At 44.6% G+C, this 16399-nt stretch overlaps 1 protein-coding gene across 2 annotated transcripts; it reads left to right on the top strand.

Annotated features, from left to right (window-relative positions):
• The first annotated feature begins 1944 nt into the window (after positions 1–1944).
• LOC144158914 (uncharacterized) lies at positions 1945–14505 on the top strand. Of its 2 annotated transcripts, none has more exons than XM_077690102.1 (4): positions 1945–2617; positions 9694–10191; positions 12628–12884; positions 13981–14505. In XM_077690102.1, exons 2-4 carry the CDS (start codon positions 9731–9733, stop codon positions 14409–14411), a joined length of 1149 nt encoding a protein of 382 aa, XP_077546228.1. In that variant the 5' UTR covers positions 1945–2617; positions 9694–9730; the 3' UTR covers positions 14412–14505. The 2 variants fall into 2 exon arrangements, with proteins under 2 accessions (XP_077546228.1, XP_077546229.1); XM_077690103.1 differs by lacking the exon at positions 1945–2617 and adding an exon at positions 7612–7820.
• The last annotated feature ends 1894 nt before the right edge of the window (positions 14506–16399 follow it).

The raw sequence follows: 16399 nt of genomic DNA, 5'->3' as shown, positions 1-16399 counted from the left end.
GACCTTACTTCATGTGTCAATCGAATGATAACGTAGTTCTGACTGACACAACAAAGTTAATGCTTACCTGTCCGGGCTGAAGCAGTATTTTCAGGCTCTTCGTCGCTCGATGAATCCAGGTCAGTGTCATCACTGTAGTCAGGGGGCACTTTTGCAGCAAATTTCCCATAAAATACGCCCGGGTCCATTCTTCGAACTCGTTGCTGGGTCTACGTGTCCTGCGTGAGGTCGTGCAGCGAATATGGTAGCGGTGCAGGCAGCGGAGCGCGCTAACAGAGAAAATTGCACAGCGCAAACACAACAGGATGAGAAACACAGCATAGTGCCTGATGTTGCCTGTAGGCAACAAACACTTCACGCGCCCGTACGGGCACAAATTAGCAGCGCCGTTTATAAAATTTGATAATTTGCAAAGTGAGGCATTCTTCTAAGCAACTGAGAAAAGCCAGAGAGAGAAAAATGAATGCTTACCCGGAAATAGATGTTCGAATGCTGAAGTCGCGTCGTCGAGCGCTCTGCGGAGATTTGCGTGCCAAACTTCTTTTTTCTCTTCGTCGCTTTCATAGTTATACATCACATGGCGCCACACGTTCATGTGTCAGTAACATGGGCAGCCGTTGGAGGGAAAAAGAAGCGTGCGAAACCGAAAGTGAACCGAAAAAAAATATTTTCTGCTATGTTGCCTGTGGGCAACGTTCGTCAATAAAGGGTTAACGTTGCTGGCGCGCAAGGTGTGGTGCCATTGTTATCTCTCTCGGAAGCAGTAATGACATTTCCAGCCACATCATTTGTCGGTCAGTGTTACTCGGGGTTGGCGATGACAAGAGAGTGGGCGAGCTACGTGAGGTCAGTGAGGATTCCTGCACATTTGCACCTGCCATGACGGCATTGGTCACGTGACTTTCCTCTTGATACGACAGTGTACTCCGCTTACAAGCCGGTCAACCCCCCTAAACTGCCTGTTCTAAACTATGCAGCAGTTGCTATAGTCATTGGTATTGACCAATCACGCAAAGATGGATCGGGTTCCTTCATTTTTTCTGAGCCCCTCACCATGAAATTGGCACGAGCTTGTTTTATTCAGCGGCTAGATCCTAGAGTTACGTTTGCTTAAAAGGTTTCCGTGTGACAAGCGATCGAGTTTATTTCAAGGATAGCGCTTCTGCTTGTCTCTCTTCGTGTCATTCGTCGTTGTTCCACGCTACTTAATATAATTCTCTGAGTAAGGCAACGAGCATCGAAGAATTGAACACATCAGTCATTGTTAACTGTCATCAACGAAGTCAGTTTTTTCGCACTGTGACATATCCAAGCCCCTGAGAAAACTAGCGCCTTGGTGCCTGGGACAAAGGGAGGAATCTCTGTCGGATTGACTGATAAACTAGGGATTATTGCACTATTACGCGTGGATTCGCAGGGCTGTTCAAACCCGCCATCCAGATTGATGGTTTTCTGAGACCTCTGCCACGCTAGTAAAGTAGTAAAGAAGATTGCACTGAGACCGATTCCACAAGGCAAACCTAGAAAAAATAGTTTCTTCACTAAGGAAAAGGTGTTACTGCTGCCTTAGTGACAAAGACAAAATTTTAAGCACCCCCTGATTTTACGACGTCTCCCCACACGCAAGTATTGCTTGTGTGTGTACTTTTCTTAGATGGTTTGCTTTCGGTTTTGGTTTGGTTAGATGGTTTTATTTGTTTTTCTTTTTACGCTAATATTTCGCTCTTTCGGTTTTTCTGTGCACCGGTAGCGTCATTCATTTGACCATCCAAAACACGAAACTGCACTACCCGTCGTACAAAGCAGTAATCTTCACAGGCGAAAAACAAGTATTTTTATTACCTCCAACCACTGCAAGCCGCCTTTATCACGCGTGCAACCCTTCCGGCCTATTTTATGTCCCTTCACAAAACCCGAAATCTTCATGGCGGCCACTGAATATAGAATGATTGATTTATGATTGATTATGGTGTTTCACGCACCGACGCTACAAAGGCATTGATGCGCGTCGTTGGGGAGGGCTCTTCATTAATTTTATGCGCCTGAATATAGAAGGTTCCGTGTTTTTCCCGTTGTTCTTGCCTCGCTGGGGCGACCTCGCGTTATCAGTGCTGTTGAAAACGCAAGGCCGAACCTTTCCGACACGGCCGAAATCCGATAAACCCGATGCGGAGTGTCCATATCTCACGCACTATCAGCCGACTGTGTTCTCCTGTGGCGGCTTGAAGCCCTTCGCACCGACCTGCGCCTCCGTGCTGCTTCTGCCTACTCCTACGCTATACGATTTACCTTAGCCTGCAACCTTTCAGTAAACATCTATCCCATACCCTGTGAAGCGGTAAAGATTTGTTGCAGCTCCGCTATACCTCATAGTTTAGTGTCTTTGGAAATCCTTATCTGCCCCCCCATCTACAGCTCAGGCTACTTGAAGCATCCTCTAGCGTCGCTCCCATAAACAAATGGTTTGATCCAAGTGGTACTTGTTCCGTCATCACCACTGTAACCGAAACTTGCACCCGCGATCTATAAAGCGCGACGTCGATTTAACACTGATCTCGAGGTGGTACGGGGTGACCTTCAAGGCAGTGTCGAGTCACAAAGCAAGGCGGCCAAACCGGTACGTACGACGATGATTTAACTTGCCTTTTGGCTTAACGAGCATCTTCGATGTGCTTTTGCATCGTAACGAATGAATATCCCCCAAATTATGACGACTGCCTCACAATGCAGATTGTTTAAATGCTAAATTTCGAGCAGCTATTTTAAAAAATCCAGTGCACCTCTGTAGGCTGATTTCTCAAAGTTTTCTTTATTATTCCCGCGAAGAAGCCAGAGACAGAATATGTTCTTTTTATTCACGCGGAAGCCAGTCGGTGGGAGGATATAGCAACGAAACGTAAGATAGTCGAGTGTGTATGTGTATGTGTGTGATTTAGAGGGAAGATATAGCAACCGGACGTAAGATAGTCGAGTGTATTTTTGTATGTGTGTTTGAGAGTGGGTTTTATGTACCTGCCGTACACGTAGAAGAACTTTAGGCTTAGACGAATTCAGAGCATATTGCTAGGACGATTTTGTTTCCTTGCTGGTAAATATTTCCCGCTCGGTGATTTACATCCTCAAAAATTTGTAATGCCACGACTTTTGTTCTTCTTTCTCTTAACCAGAAAAGTGTTGTGCTGAATCTCCGGCTAAAGCGCCACGTTGTTGAACACGTGGTCCTGAATTCGGTCCAGTTTCACGTCGCTTGTGTGGAGGATTTTTTGATGAAAGAGCAAAAAACAAACCAAACACGTGATTCCAACAAATTGAGGTCTAAATTTTGCTGAAAATAAAAACGAATGCAGTGTAAAACTTCGAGCAATTACTGCGCTGTACTGCCGAATAGAATTTCGACATTACAAAACCTGGCACCGTGTGCGCCTTGCAAGTTCTTTGGTAGATGCTAGAAGAAAGAAACCTTTATTGGAGGGCAGGAATGCCCGATAGGGAAGGGAAGCCGGCGACAGTGAGCATTGCACTATATTCTGTACGATTGGAAAGCTTTTATTGAGCATATGTGTGAAATGCCAGACTGCTAAATTTTTAGTACAAATGGAAAGAGTAAAGCAACGCTAACGCAGCCAACATTTCTTAGCAGCTATTATGAATAGATGCAATATTTTTTCTCGTGTCCTGGTGGCATATTGTTGCAAATAAATCATCGGTGAAGGGTAATCATGTGAAAATAAAATCGTTGTCATTTGTCGAAGTTAACTGAGTAGTATAACTGACGGAGTTAAAATACTTACTAAATAAATACTTTAATGGCTATTAAAGAATGATTACAATATTATTATGCAGGTGAAGGTAGTGTTTATGGAATAGCTTTTGAGTTTTGCGCAAATTTAGTTAAACTGTGAGCTCTAAATATACTTACAACGCAAACATTCAATGTCCTGTAAGCATTGGTAAAATTTCCTAAGCATCGTTTCTAAATTTAGTATTTATTCTTTACATTGAGTAACCATTTACACAAATGAAAATTCGTTCACTGAGGTGAATGCGAGTGGTAGCGATTAAGCGAGGGAACATTTGTTAATTTCCGGCTAGGAGACAATGCGCTTCGAGCGCTCCCGCCCGCACTGCCACTCCGCCACACTCCTGAGTTTTCTACGACAACGCGTTTTCTTGCTCGCGCGGAAGTCTTTCCAACTACGGCACTTATTGGAAGTCTTCACACACCGACAAAGCAATGTAGCCAAGCAAAGCTCTTTCATGGTCACGTGGCATTCTTTTGCGTTCCGAGCCCTGCTGGACTTCTTAAAGGACACGGGACTTTCGGACCGGCTATGACGCCGCCAGTGCTGTCCATGCTGCGCGGAATGTGAACCGTCATCTTATTCTCCCTTTCTATCTATCTTTCTTTCTGTCCACCCTCTTTTCTCTCTATCCTCCTCCTAGACTGAGTCTTGATTGAGGTGCCCTCAACCCGAGAGGCAGTTATCGGCTGAGTCGACTTTCGTTTCTCTTCCAATAAAGCAACTCTCTCTCTCTCTCTCTCTCTCTCTCTCTCTCTCTCTCTCTCTCTCTCTCTCTCTCTCTCTCTCTCTCTCTCTCTCTCTCTCTACGCTCTGCAACCTTGACCGACCGGCTTCAAATCCGACAGACGCGATTTTACGATGGCAGGCATCTAGCAGCCGCACGCTAAAGTATTGCTTTTGAACCAAGAGTGATTTCAAGTAAAATAAAGCGTTAATTACTCATATTTTTGTTAAACTTACTGACTGTCAGGTTTACAGAATCTATAACACATCAAAAGATCAACCATTTATTGGTAATAACTATTATAACCATACATATTGATAGTTTCTTAGCAGCAGTCCATTTCATTCGTCAAATGGCAACAGTCAGTTACGCCTCCGTAGTTTGCTTCTGAGTTCATTGTAACGACTGTCTGACACCATCACGAAAACGCTGGTAACGGGAACATTTGTTTTTTTACGTAAAGATAGTGATGATGTGATAATCCTTAGCCACTTGAGACGAAGCGAGCGGTAAATGTATGTACGTGTGTTGAATGTGTTGGGCAGCTTCAACACATATGCTTTAGAAATTCAAATATTTGTCACAATTATTAACACCTCAATTTCAGTTTTTGTTACCACACCGAAGTGTGAGAACCTCCGACCAAAACACCCACCTTGACATTTGGTTACTGCAGGTGAAGGGTGAAAGTTTATTGTTATTTTGGCTGGCGGTGCTAAGACTTCGCCGTAGTAACAAATTTCCAAAAGAAATTTATTTTGTTCACGTTTCTATGCCTAGATAATAATAGCGGCTAGAATTTTAGTGCAAGAGGAGGCAATCACAAAGTGATTGAAGCACTCTGAGATGCAAAAAAAATTACTGATTTTTTTCCCTGTCATATTTGGTGCATTTACACTAGTTTTCTTTTCCTTAATTTTTCCACCACCTATTGTTCTCGCTGTCTTTTTATTTATTTTGCTTAGCCGCTATTTTTCGTGTTGCTTTTTTTGTCTGTTTACTGTTGCTAGTATTTAATTTTTTTAACAGCTGAAATGCAAATACACAAAGCACGTTTTTGAACTGTGAGGGACCAGTGCCATATAGTTTTAAATTTAATCACTTTTTTGCTTTTATCTTCTACGTTCTTCATCAATCTCTCGGTTTATTTTGTCGGCACGGTCCTTGGTGTAAATGACTGATGGTTTGAGTAAATTAAGCAGCACCCAAGCGTACCATCAGCAGACATTTTAGTGCAATTTCAGGGATCCGCTTCACCACCTTTCACTTTAGAGATCAATTCATGCGGCGAACAAAGCAAATTATGGTACTAATGTAACGTCCATGCCGTTTCACGAAAAAATGCCTGCACGGTAGTGCTGCTCACTGCAGTACGCCATGCTTGCATAACATGATTCCACAGTGCAGACTAAACTGTTAAGTGAAGTCGCATGCTCAAAAGCATCACTTCCCGAAATGACTGTTGGCTGCACGGATTTGGTAAATCCAGCGCAATTCCGTAAAACTGAACCGCAGGATTGTCTTTGGGGCTTGAGCATATAATGAATGAATGAATGAATGAATTTATTGTATCTCTCTGAGGTGTTACAAACAGCGGAGGTGCGGGATAAAGTCTGTTAGAGAGTAAGAAGGAAGAAATGTTCCACAAATTTCTCGTGAAGTAGGAAAGTTTTGCAACCTTTAAAGGGGCACTGACACAAAAATTTTGCATCTTGTTTTTTTTTGTTGCGATAAGTAGCTAGTGACCTACTTATAACCTGTAGAAACCTCATTTGCTTCAGCGTGCGACGGTTGTTTAATTAGAGGCATTTTCAATGCGGCCAGTCGCAGTTTCGGTTTCAGCGAGTGCCGCGAAACGATGGATTTTGTGGATTTTGTGTGAACAAAGCTGACCACGTGACCGTCGGAGGGATATCACAGTTACAGAGCAGAGCCGCCGTAGCACTGTCGAATCCGCATCGACGGCAGTTTCTGCGAATGCCCCCACGTACTGATCTCGTGAGGCGCTTAATTAAAAAGCGACCGTGGATGGGACGCAGGCGCTGCGAGTGCAAATGCTATCGCGGCTAAAGAACGACGCGCGACGCTCGAGACGGTGGGTGGCAAGGCGCGCGCTGGGAGCAGCCGGCCGGTCTGCCTACAGGTCCGCCTACAGATGTGTTCGGCTCAGCACTGCGGCGGATATTCGAGTGCCGCTCTCGTAATCGGTGCAGATGACAATTTTTAATGCAACCCGCCATCGCATCATTAACTCCTTTCTCATGTAAGCCACCATGGTCGGGACTTGGGGACAATTTCGTGCAGCGGTAACAAGCTATCACTCGAGGTACTTGCGCCGGCCCGGGCCACTTCGCGGCCGTGGCCGCCGCCTGCACAGCGACCGTGCGGCTAGATCAGTGAGCTTTTCGTGCCTCCGGCGCGTTTTCGCATCCAATGGTAATAAACAGTAATAGAAACAGAGTGTCTGGAATCGCTGTAGAACTTTGGTCGCGGCCAGCTGCCCGATTAGCTGACGAAATCACGGCGCCTCCGCCGCCAACGATCGGGTCGTTCGTTCTCGAGAGCAGAAGCTCCGCCCTCCGGCCCTCCGATTGGAGCGGCGAGCCAGGCGAGCCGGCAAAAAACGCCGGTAGTGCGGAAGCGGCAAACACAACCTCGTGACGTGTTTGGATGTTGTTTATTTACAATTGCGCGTGGTCCTCTGCTGGCTGCTCGGTTGCGTTTCGCACACTTCAAAATTGATTTTAAATATGTTCTAGGCTGTATTCGCCGCTGATATTTCGCAGATGATGTATATGTGTTCCCACCAATCTATCTCCGAAGTTATCTCGCCTTCAAAATTTTGTGTCAGTGCCCCTTTAAGCAAGGTCACTACTATCCTCTCTGGGCTTGAGCCATGCCCACACTATCAGTCCTGATTGGGAAAACCAGCTGCTCAGTGATAAAGATAGGTATTTTGTCATTTATGGGCCTTCGCGTCAATTGAAGTGCACTCGTCAACTCACGGAAGGGAAAACCCTCACCATTTTTGCAACAGTGCGAGATACGAAGTGATCGTCCATAAAGATTAAGCTCCCGCTAGGCCTTCACCTACAATGAATGTTATCAGTGGCTGCTTGTGCGCCTACGAGGACTGCTATCGCCGCTCATATATGCTGGAGATGCAATGTTTTCAGAAACCCACGGGGAGACATAAGCTGACAGTGCAAGGCTTCAATAAATAACATTTTACTCCGCCATCAAAATGTAACTGCTTCATTCAAGTGGACGCCCTAACAACACAACATGCACAGGTAATTAAAAGCTCCAACGTGAAATGAAAGCTCGAGACATCAAAATCGGCGTCGCTGGCAAGGATAAAGTACTGAACTCTCCACTTCCAGGACACGTGCTGAAACGATCGAGGTACACCTTTTTCAGCTTTGTCTGTGAGATTTTAAAAAAATTATTCGTTTCCGCAGGCCTGCATGGTACAAAACTGTTCGGTATTACAAAAATAGAGGGTTCCCCAAAGTCCACAAACCTTCGAAGCTGTCGAGAGACTAGCACAGAAAAAGCACTCACAACCGACGACACCGTAAGAGGAAAGCCTTTGCGTGCGTGTGTGGATATATTAATCGCAAATTTAAATAAACAAACTTTTTATGTGCCGGACGTGGAGCCCAGGGCCTAGTGTTTTGAGGCTGGAAATCCAACGGGCCATACACAACTTCCTGGCTGTAAAAACGACATTTCCGGGTTTTGTATATCAATTAGATGGCATCGGGGCGTCCAGGAGGAGGCGTCATAACTTTATTATAATTGCACAAATTGTGTCAAATTGAACGATTAAACGTCAGGTGTAAGAGCCATTTCTGGACTGAGCTGAGCCAATGGGCACTTCTAGTGAAAAAAAAAACTGCCTCAATGGATGATATTAAACTTTTTAGCTTCACACGGGAGACGGCTTATAATCATTTTGTGTACGGGGTTTCTCTGTGTGGTGGTCCTTTCAGAACCCGTATCATCCGGAATATTTTTTTTCTATAGATGCGTCACAAATGATCCCGATAGCGGTCACCAAGCGATACGACAGAGCTACTCTGAAATAGCCAGTGCAAAGGGTACGCAAAGCCACGATCAAAAGTTTACGGAACCGGGAAATGACAATGTTAGGTTATTTCTCTTCCTATAGCAGCCCCACAAACTGTCGAATGCATGCGAGATTTCGTATAAGTGCTGAACTAATAATAGTACTCCGGGCTGACGAGTAGCAGAGAAGTAACTCAAAATTGCTGCTTTAGTGGTCCGTAAACTTCTGAGCTTGGGTGTACGTCGTGGAAAAACGAAATGCGAACACGTAAATATGAACCAAACACGCAAAATTGATAAATACTTTTCGTGTAGGGGAAATAATGGCACGCTATTGGTATATTTGGAAACCAGATTACCATTTTTGTTAGTTAATTAATGCACGCGTCATTTTGACTTGCATGAAAAAAAGTCACGCTATTCGTGGGTTTAATTGATATTTTCGTGATTGCGTTTCATTTGTCCATCACGGTACATATGAGACGCAGATAGACATGTGCTCCATAGTCACTTCTAACTATGACTTCTTTAGCCATGAAGTTACTATGACCATTGTAACTTCATGACTTCTAACGGAGGCACAAACATATCCTTTAATCTTCCGTTCAAGGCCTGAGTACTGTCATGAAAACTGCGCTACTCATTGTGTAATCAAAGTTCAATGTTTTTCATTTTTTATACACAAAAGGACGTAAGACTATACGAACCCTTTAAAGACACATTTTAGTGGTTTCAACTGCGGTGACGTAGCCCGAAAACCATTAACTGACGAGTGAAAAGTAATGAAGGAGCATGCGCTTGCGTACCCGCTTTGCAAGCTCATGCTGCGTTATAAGTACAAAAGGCGCAACATAAACATTGAAGCCTTTGTATACGGACATCCTTTTCTTCTAGAGTGCGTTTATGAGCACTAGTTTCGCAGCCTAAGGTGATAATTAAACTGTGGTCGTAGAAACACTTGTAAAAGAGACACATATCTGACGGAATTACAAATGCCCTTGTCAGACTGCCTCGTTCCTCAAATCACTGAGGAATCTGATGTCTATCTAGGTAACGAGGAGTTCTGCCGACGTCGCCTATACTTGATACTTGCAGGTTCAACGCCAATTGAAGCTGAAGTGTACCAGCCGCCATGTTCTGCAAATACACGCTGACAGGATTCGGCCAGTTCCTGGAATGGCGCACAGTGCGTTTCACCCAACCTCTTCCAAAGATCCGGATCTGCCGCCTGTGCGGAGTCGTCGCGTCCGCGGTGAGGTTGCTGCCTTGCACGCACGTCCTTTGCGAGTCGTGCGAGGACCAAGTCATTGACAGAGGGCGCCAGTGTCCCATCGATGGCTCTGCCTTCGTGGGCGAGGAGGTGCAGACGCTACCGTTCGCGCAGCGAGACCTTGGCGAGAGGGAAGTACACTGCCTCAATGACACGGGTGATGTGGCTGGCTGTACCTACACGGGGAAACTGGCAGACCTGGAAGATCACTTCATCGGCGAATGCGCTTACGGTCAAACGCGATGCCCGAAGTGCAGGAGTCGCGTGGTTCGCAAGGACACGGTCGATCACTACCTTGGCTGCAAGGGTCCGAGAGAAGCAGGGTGAGGCCGTAGGCTGCTACTTTTATCAAAAGTCATTAACCCTGAAAACCACAGCTTCCTAAAATGGAAGAAACGCCTCTCGCAAAACAAAACATATAAATTATACGGTTACCAGTTAATTTATATCACGATACGCGGGCCATGACGATCGGGTCGATCGCTACCTTGACTTCAAGGGTGCTAGAGATGCAGGGTGAGGCCACAGGTTGTTACTTTGTTATCACGAGTCATTATTCCTGACAACATCGGTTCTCTATAAGGAAGAGACGTCTGCCGTAGTACAAAACATTTAAAATGACGCGTCACCAAACCTGTGTAATGCACTGTGAGCGGTACTGTGAATTGCTTACTCTCTACTTATACCCGTTTCGTTCTCAGTTAAGTACTGTCAAATCAGAACATGTTTTCAAGATAAAGAATTGTATTTCGCTACTGCTACGATATTAATGAGTGTCCTGGCCCAAAGCCGAAATGAACCAACTTGAATTTCGAAAATGAACAATCTCGTGAGATCCGCGCTGCTCAGCCGTCATTCCGTTGGATATAGGCTCCGGACAGCGCCCAGAGGGCGACACGGAGCCCGCGACACCCAGCGTCCCCTTCGGCAGATATGCGCAACACTGGGTCGGTCCCCGCAAGCCGGTACGCTGCTGGCTCGGGGGCGCTCTTCTTTTTGCAGCGCGGATGAAGCATATTAGTCGCCCCTTTTGAGCTTAAAACGAAGTAAGAGATTGTAAAGTAATCCTGCCACATAGTGCATGTGAATGAAGAAGGATTTATTCGGTTGAACTCACGTATCGGGAGGCATATAAAGGCCGCATAGGAGTGATTCCCAGAAGAGAAACGCTTGTACAGCCTGCCTGCGGGGAAAATCGTCTCAAGATCAGCATGTTTCGCTTCAAAAGAAAGCGTAATTTATATTGTTCAATCCACAAAAGAGGAGGCTTTGTCTGCAAATATATCAGACGTTGCGCGATGTTTCCGCGCGGGGTATTCCATCCATGTGAGTGCACTTGCATGCGACTGCAGAACTACTAACTGGACCACATGGGAGTTACATAGAGGTCTTTGACCCGAATGTAATGTTCCATAGATGTAAAAGTATGAAATTCACGGTTGTTGGGGTAAAAGTGCGGAGGTTCGTAAGTGCCCACTTCGCCGAGAAACTTTTGGGCTTACAGTTAACGTTGTAGCCCAATACGCTAGTTGCATACATGTAAACACGCTTTGAAAAAGAAACTCTTCACGAGAAGGCTATCACTAAAAATTCCTTTGGGCAGGGATGGAATGGGGGGAGGGGTAAGCGGAACACCTAATAGGAGTATCGGAATAAATTACGAAATATTCATATTAGGGTATTTTTTTCTCCCCACGCCAACGGGTTCGGCAGGAGACCTCCGTTAGGAAGGAATAGTAGCGCTTTTATTACCGTCAACACCTTTGCAACAAAAGTCACGGGAGAAAAATTTAGTTCTCTGAGTACACCCCTCACCGGTCCAGAGTGACCGCAATCACAACGGTTGGGATAAATAAAGTTTGTCCTCCTCCTCCTCCTCCCCGAACGCGAAAATTGTTTTCCTGTGTACATATTGTTCCAATTTTTATTGCGGCACGTCTTAGCTCTATTTTCTTTGCTTTTCAGTGGCTTAGACAACAATTTATTGTTTCTTTTGCAAGAAGAGGCGGTGATTTTGTGCTATCCAAAAGCTCGCGAAATATTTGGGAACATTAATGCCTGTAAGTTGCCGCGCCCCATATGTGGTTATATGTATTTAATACGGCGGTATAAGCACGTGGAATATTAGAAAAGGCAGAGTAGAACCACTGGGTGATAAAACTACAATGCTATAACTGTGCTTGGGGGCCCTCTTTGTTACCAAATTTAAAGCGCACTTATGTGTATTGACCGCCTGCTAACCAGCCTACTAACAAGCAGATCGTACACCACGGCAGCATGTAATCCGCTCGCTTAATGTGGGCCTTTCAAGTTCAGTAACCATGCTTGGTATCTACGAAAAAAAAAAAACAAAGAAGAAGAATCTTCGGGAGAATGCAAAGCCTTGAACACATACTTCCCAATTGTGTTAGCCTACGGCTCGGCAGCGGCGCGAGAGCATTTTATCAGCGCCCCGTTTTATTTGGAGGCTTCCCCCGACTACATAACATTTTGCATGACTCTGTTGCGTTATGTACTACATATATGCGCAAATAAAGTTATAACACACGTTTTTTGCAAAGTTGCGTTGACTGGCGCTGAAGGCGGTCGGCGCGGCGGGACCGACTCAGAGTTGCGCGTGTCTGTCGCGGCTGGCGCTGCGCTCGCCCGGCAAACTTCGCTGTCCGGAGCCTATACTCTTTCAAACACAAATTCCTCACTTGTGATGGCATGTATCACAGGCTTTTGAACTTGTATTTTCTGCACCCTACTGCATCCAGTTCCAGCGAGGACGAAAGCGACGACGGGATCATCTTTGACACAGAAGAAGCAGTCAGTCTCGCAACGGCTTTGCGAGAAATACGGGAGGGGTTAAAGGAGGCCATACTTAAATCTCCTACTGCTGACGCAACAATGGTCGAGCTGCAACACAAGGCCAACACACTCGCCAGCTTCCTCAGAACACTGGATCCCAAGCGCCACTCCGCGAGCAAAGTGTCCCTGTCATCTCATGGAAGTTGGTACGACTCTGCTACAGGTTAGTCCAGTTCAAAACACTGCCTCACAAGTCATATCGTTCTCGCAGCACTGATAAGCTACCTGTTGGTAGCAGCTCTTGTTGCTACAAGTGAACGATGGCCGCAGGTTATGTTAGAGTGGTGGTTTCCAGAACGATGAGTCTAGCTCTAACCTCAAGATAATTTCCAGCTATGAAAAAAAGGCCAAGCCCTAATAGTAATGTCACCTGAAAGAACATGTAAGGAGCAAAAAACTCCTTCAAGCGAAAAAGTTTTCGCAAATGGTTATTAGTGCACAGCGTCTACAACACTGCCACACCGGCATCTCAGGTGGAGTAAACTGCACAAATTTTGTCATCAGTTTAGTGCGTTATAGAAGTTTATTTCAGTTTAGCGCAAATTTATGGAGTATCGCTAGCAGCTTACGACGCTCACATTAACCCATAGGCTGCATAAGTGGTCAAGTCTAGGCCACAATAAGACCGTTGCAAAGTCCCTATTTGCAAAAGCATTTCGCAATTCCCACGGGTCACAAAAGTCAGCATACATGAAGACGCAAACGAAATTGAATGACGTTATTAAGTCTTCTAACCATAAACGATGCCACTGCCGAGGTGTGAAGTTACAGACCTAGTTGATTCAGTCGTTCCAATCAGACGGAATGAAATAAAGAATGCCCAAACATGAAATGGACATTTATTTGACGCGCATTGCTCGAACGCTTCGGTGTCACTCATAATACGATTGCAACACTCCTCGGCTGTATTAAAGCGACGTTTAAAGTCTACAATGTTTGAGGTCTTTCAAGGCCGTTCCTCGCATTGCAAGCGACTTTCTTTCTCGCTTCGCTGCAAGAGTGAAATGGCGGCTTCACTGGCAGTTGGTTTCTCATTGTCCCCATCAATTGCGGGCCGGCCAGGCTGTCTGTGCACGCACTTAAACCCGAGCGACAGGATGAACCCAATCATCCATTACATGTAGCTAGACTGCAGGCTGTGAAAAGCTCAAGCCAAGGGAAGCTCACTAAATACTGTGGGAAGAGTAATATGCTTTCACTCGCGATAACTTTGTTTAGAAGCGGTAAACCTGAGCCAATTTTTTGCTTCTTCCACACAGGGTCTAAGGCGCTATGCAAGTTCGAGGGAGTGGACGCCATGCGTAAGGCGGAAGACCCCACGCTGCGACTGAAACAGCCCTACTTTCTGGAGGGCTACACCTTCGACCTGTCGTGCCTGTTTGAAAGACACTGGGGCAAACTGTCCGGCGTGTCGTTCCTCTTCACCCTCCTCGTCGGAGCAAAGGACGACTTCGTACAATGGCCGTTCACCAGGCAGGTCTCCCTCACCATTGTGCACCCTAAGAAGGAAGGGAATGATCTGCGGGTGCCGATCCGGCTATGTGCGGAAAAAGACGTCGAGAGCCTGCGAAGACCGGACCCAGACTGCCCCCAGAAGGGAGTTGCTTCTGAGAGAGTCAGCTGGAAAGAAATCGATAAGAATCAACTTGTCTTTGATAACTGTCTGTTTGTGGCCGTGGAGTTCGAATGAGCGATGGACTTGATGCTGCTGAAGAACTTCTGTGCACAAAAGAGTGTTGGTGTTGAATAAGTTCTTTTTCGCAAATAATCTGTATTTACCGAAACTGCTTTTGATTGATTTGATTTGATTTATTTTTTATACTTGCGCGAAAAAACAACAAACAAATCACTGTCGCGCAAAGGGAGCCGGGAAAAAAGCCGTAAAAACAGCTTGACTAGCCCCAGCCCCCCCCCCCCCCCCGGTGCAGACAGGCGGCAAGCGGCATTGGCCAATATTAACAAAAATCAACACAAACAAAAAACGCAACATATATACAATATATGCAGTGGCTATAAAAAGCACTAAAAATATATACTGAGCAAGGTTTGGAAAAGTAAGCTTACGAATACCATAGCGAGAAAGAGGAAGATATTTATTCTTATAACAACATCATTAGTTAAGTGTAAAGATGCTGCGTAGATGGTTAAAAGAAATGGTAGAAATGTCTTGATAATTATTGAGTAAAGACGGCAATCTGTGTCGCAGCATTTGTTCTCCGTAATTTGTTCGGCCTTTTTTTTACTTTCCAGGTTTCAGGATTGCGGGTAGAATATATTGGAGAGAGCTTTTCTAGACTGGCCAGATTAATTAGTGAACCGTTATTTACTACTGTTTGTTTGTAACATCGGCAAAGTTTATAACTGTAAATAGAATCCATACGAATAACACTTTTAAAATAGTTCTCGTGTAGCAGAAAGATACGGAACCTTGCTGACTAGGCGAATGGCTCCTTTTTGTAAAACTGTTATTTTTCCTATATTTTCCCTAGTTGTGGTAGCCCAAATGAGTACACCGTAGTTAAGCATAGAGCTGAAGATAGAATTGTACAGTAGAAAGTTAACTGAGACTGAGACTGGAAAAGAACAACAATAACGGCGCATAAGACCAGTAGCCTGGGATAATTTCTGGATTAAATAGTCAGTGTGTTTATTCCATGACATAGTTTCTTCAAAATATACACCTAATGTTTTGAAACATTGAACGAATTCAACTGGAGTCAGATTGATTACAATAGGTTCAACTGCGCTGATTTTACGACGTGGATGAAAAAGTACTGCTTTTGTTTTGCTAGCATTCAGTTTTAAATTATTGTTGGATGCCCAGCTGCTAATACATGCAAGGGTGTTATTTGCGCGATTTGCGAAATCATTAACTGAGCAACCGGCAAAAAATGAACTTGTGTCGTCGGCATATATTATGTATTTAACTGTTTCATCGATGTTAACAATCTCGTTGATGTACAAAATAAAAAGAAACGAACCTAGAATGCTACCTTGTGGCACGCCACACTTAACTGGTTTAGTTGTTGAAAAGTATTCTCCAATTTCAACGAGCTGCGATCGATGGCATAGATAAGATGATATTAGAGAATGAGCTTTCCCGCAAAATCCATATCGATGTAGCTTATGAAGAAGAATATCGTGATTTACGCAATCAAATGCTTTTGTAAAGTCAAGGAAAATACCTAGAACGACATTCTTGCTTTCAAAATTGTCCAGGATAAACTCTTTTTGATCAAGCAATGCCAACTCAGTTGATTTATTCTTTCTGAAACCGTATTGAGAGGGGGAAATGATATTATAGCGATCAGAAAATGATGATAAGGGCTTTAGAAAAATTTTTTCTATACCTTTAGAAAAAACAGGCAAAATGGAAATAGGCCGGTAGTTTGAGAAATTATTGCGATCTCCCTTTTTAAATAGTACTACAACTTTATCGGACTGCATTTTGCGTGGAAAAACTCCAGTTGAGAAACATACGTTAAAAAGGTGTGTTAGGCAGTTTGCTAATAAATCAATGACAAACTTTACGGGCTTTATCTGGAAACCGTCCACGTCGGAGGAATTGCTGTTGCTTAGAGACATAAACGCAGCGACAACTTCATTCTCAGCAACGGGATCAAGATAAATAGTGTTCTCCACAGAGCAATTTAGGTATCTTAAACTTTCAGTATTCAT

Source organism: Haemaphysalis longicornis, unplaced genomic scaffold (genome assembly GCF_048455015.1).
Source record: "Haemaphysalis longicornis isolate Haplotype H1 unplaced genomic scaffold, Haemaphysalis longicornis Haplotype H1 scaffold_10, whole genome shotgun sequence".
Classification (NCBI taxonomy): Eukaryota; Metazoa; Arthropoda; class Arachnida; order Ixodida; family Ixodidae; genus Haemaphysalis; species Haemaphysalis longicornis.
Note: the sequence above shows the minus strand (reverse complement) of the source record. Positions and strands in the feature narration are given on the sequence as shown.

Bases quoted from the DNA above. Each gene is read 5' to 3' on its own strand.
- LOC144158914 (XM_077690102.1), top strand. From the start codon at position 9,731: ATGTTCTGCAAATACACGCTGACAGGATTCGGCCAGTTCCTGGAATGG. The intron at 10,192-12,627 runs GTGAGGCCGTAG...TACTGCATCCAG, and splicing joins AAGGGTCCGAGAGAAGCAGG to TTCCAGCGAGGACGAAAGCG. The intron at 12,885-13,980 runs GTTAGTCCAGTT...TCTTCCACACAG, and splicing joins TTGGTACGACTCTGCTACAG to GGTCTAAGGCGCTATGCAAG.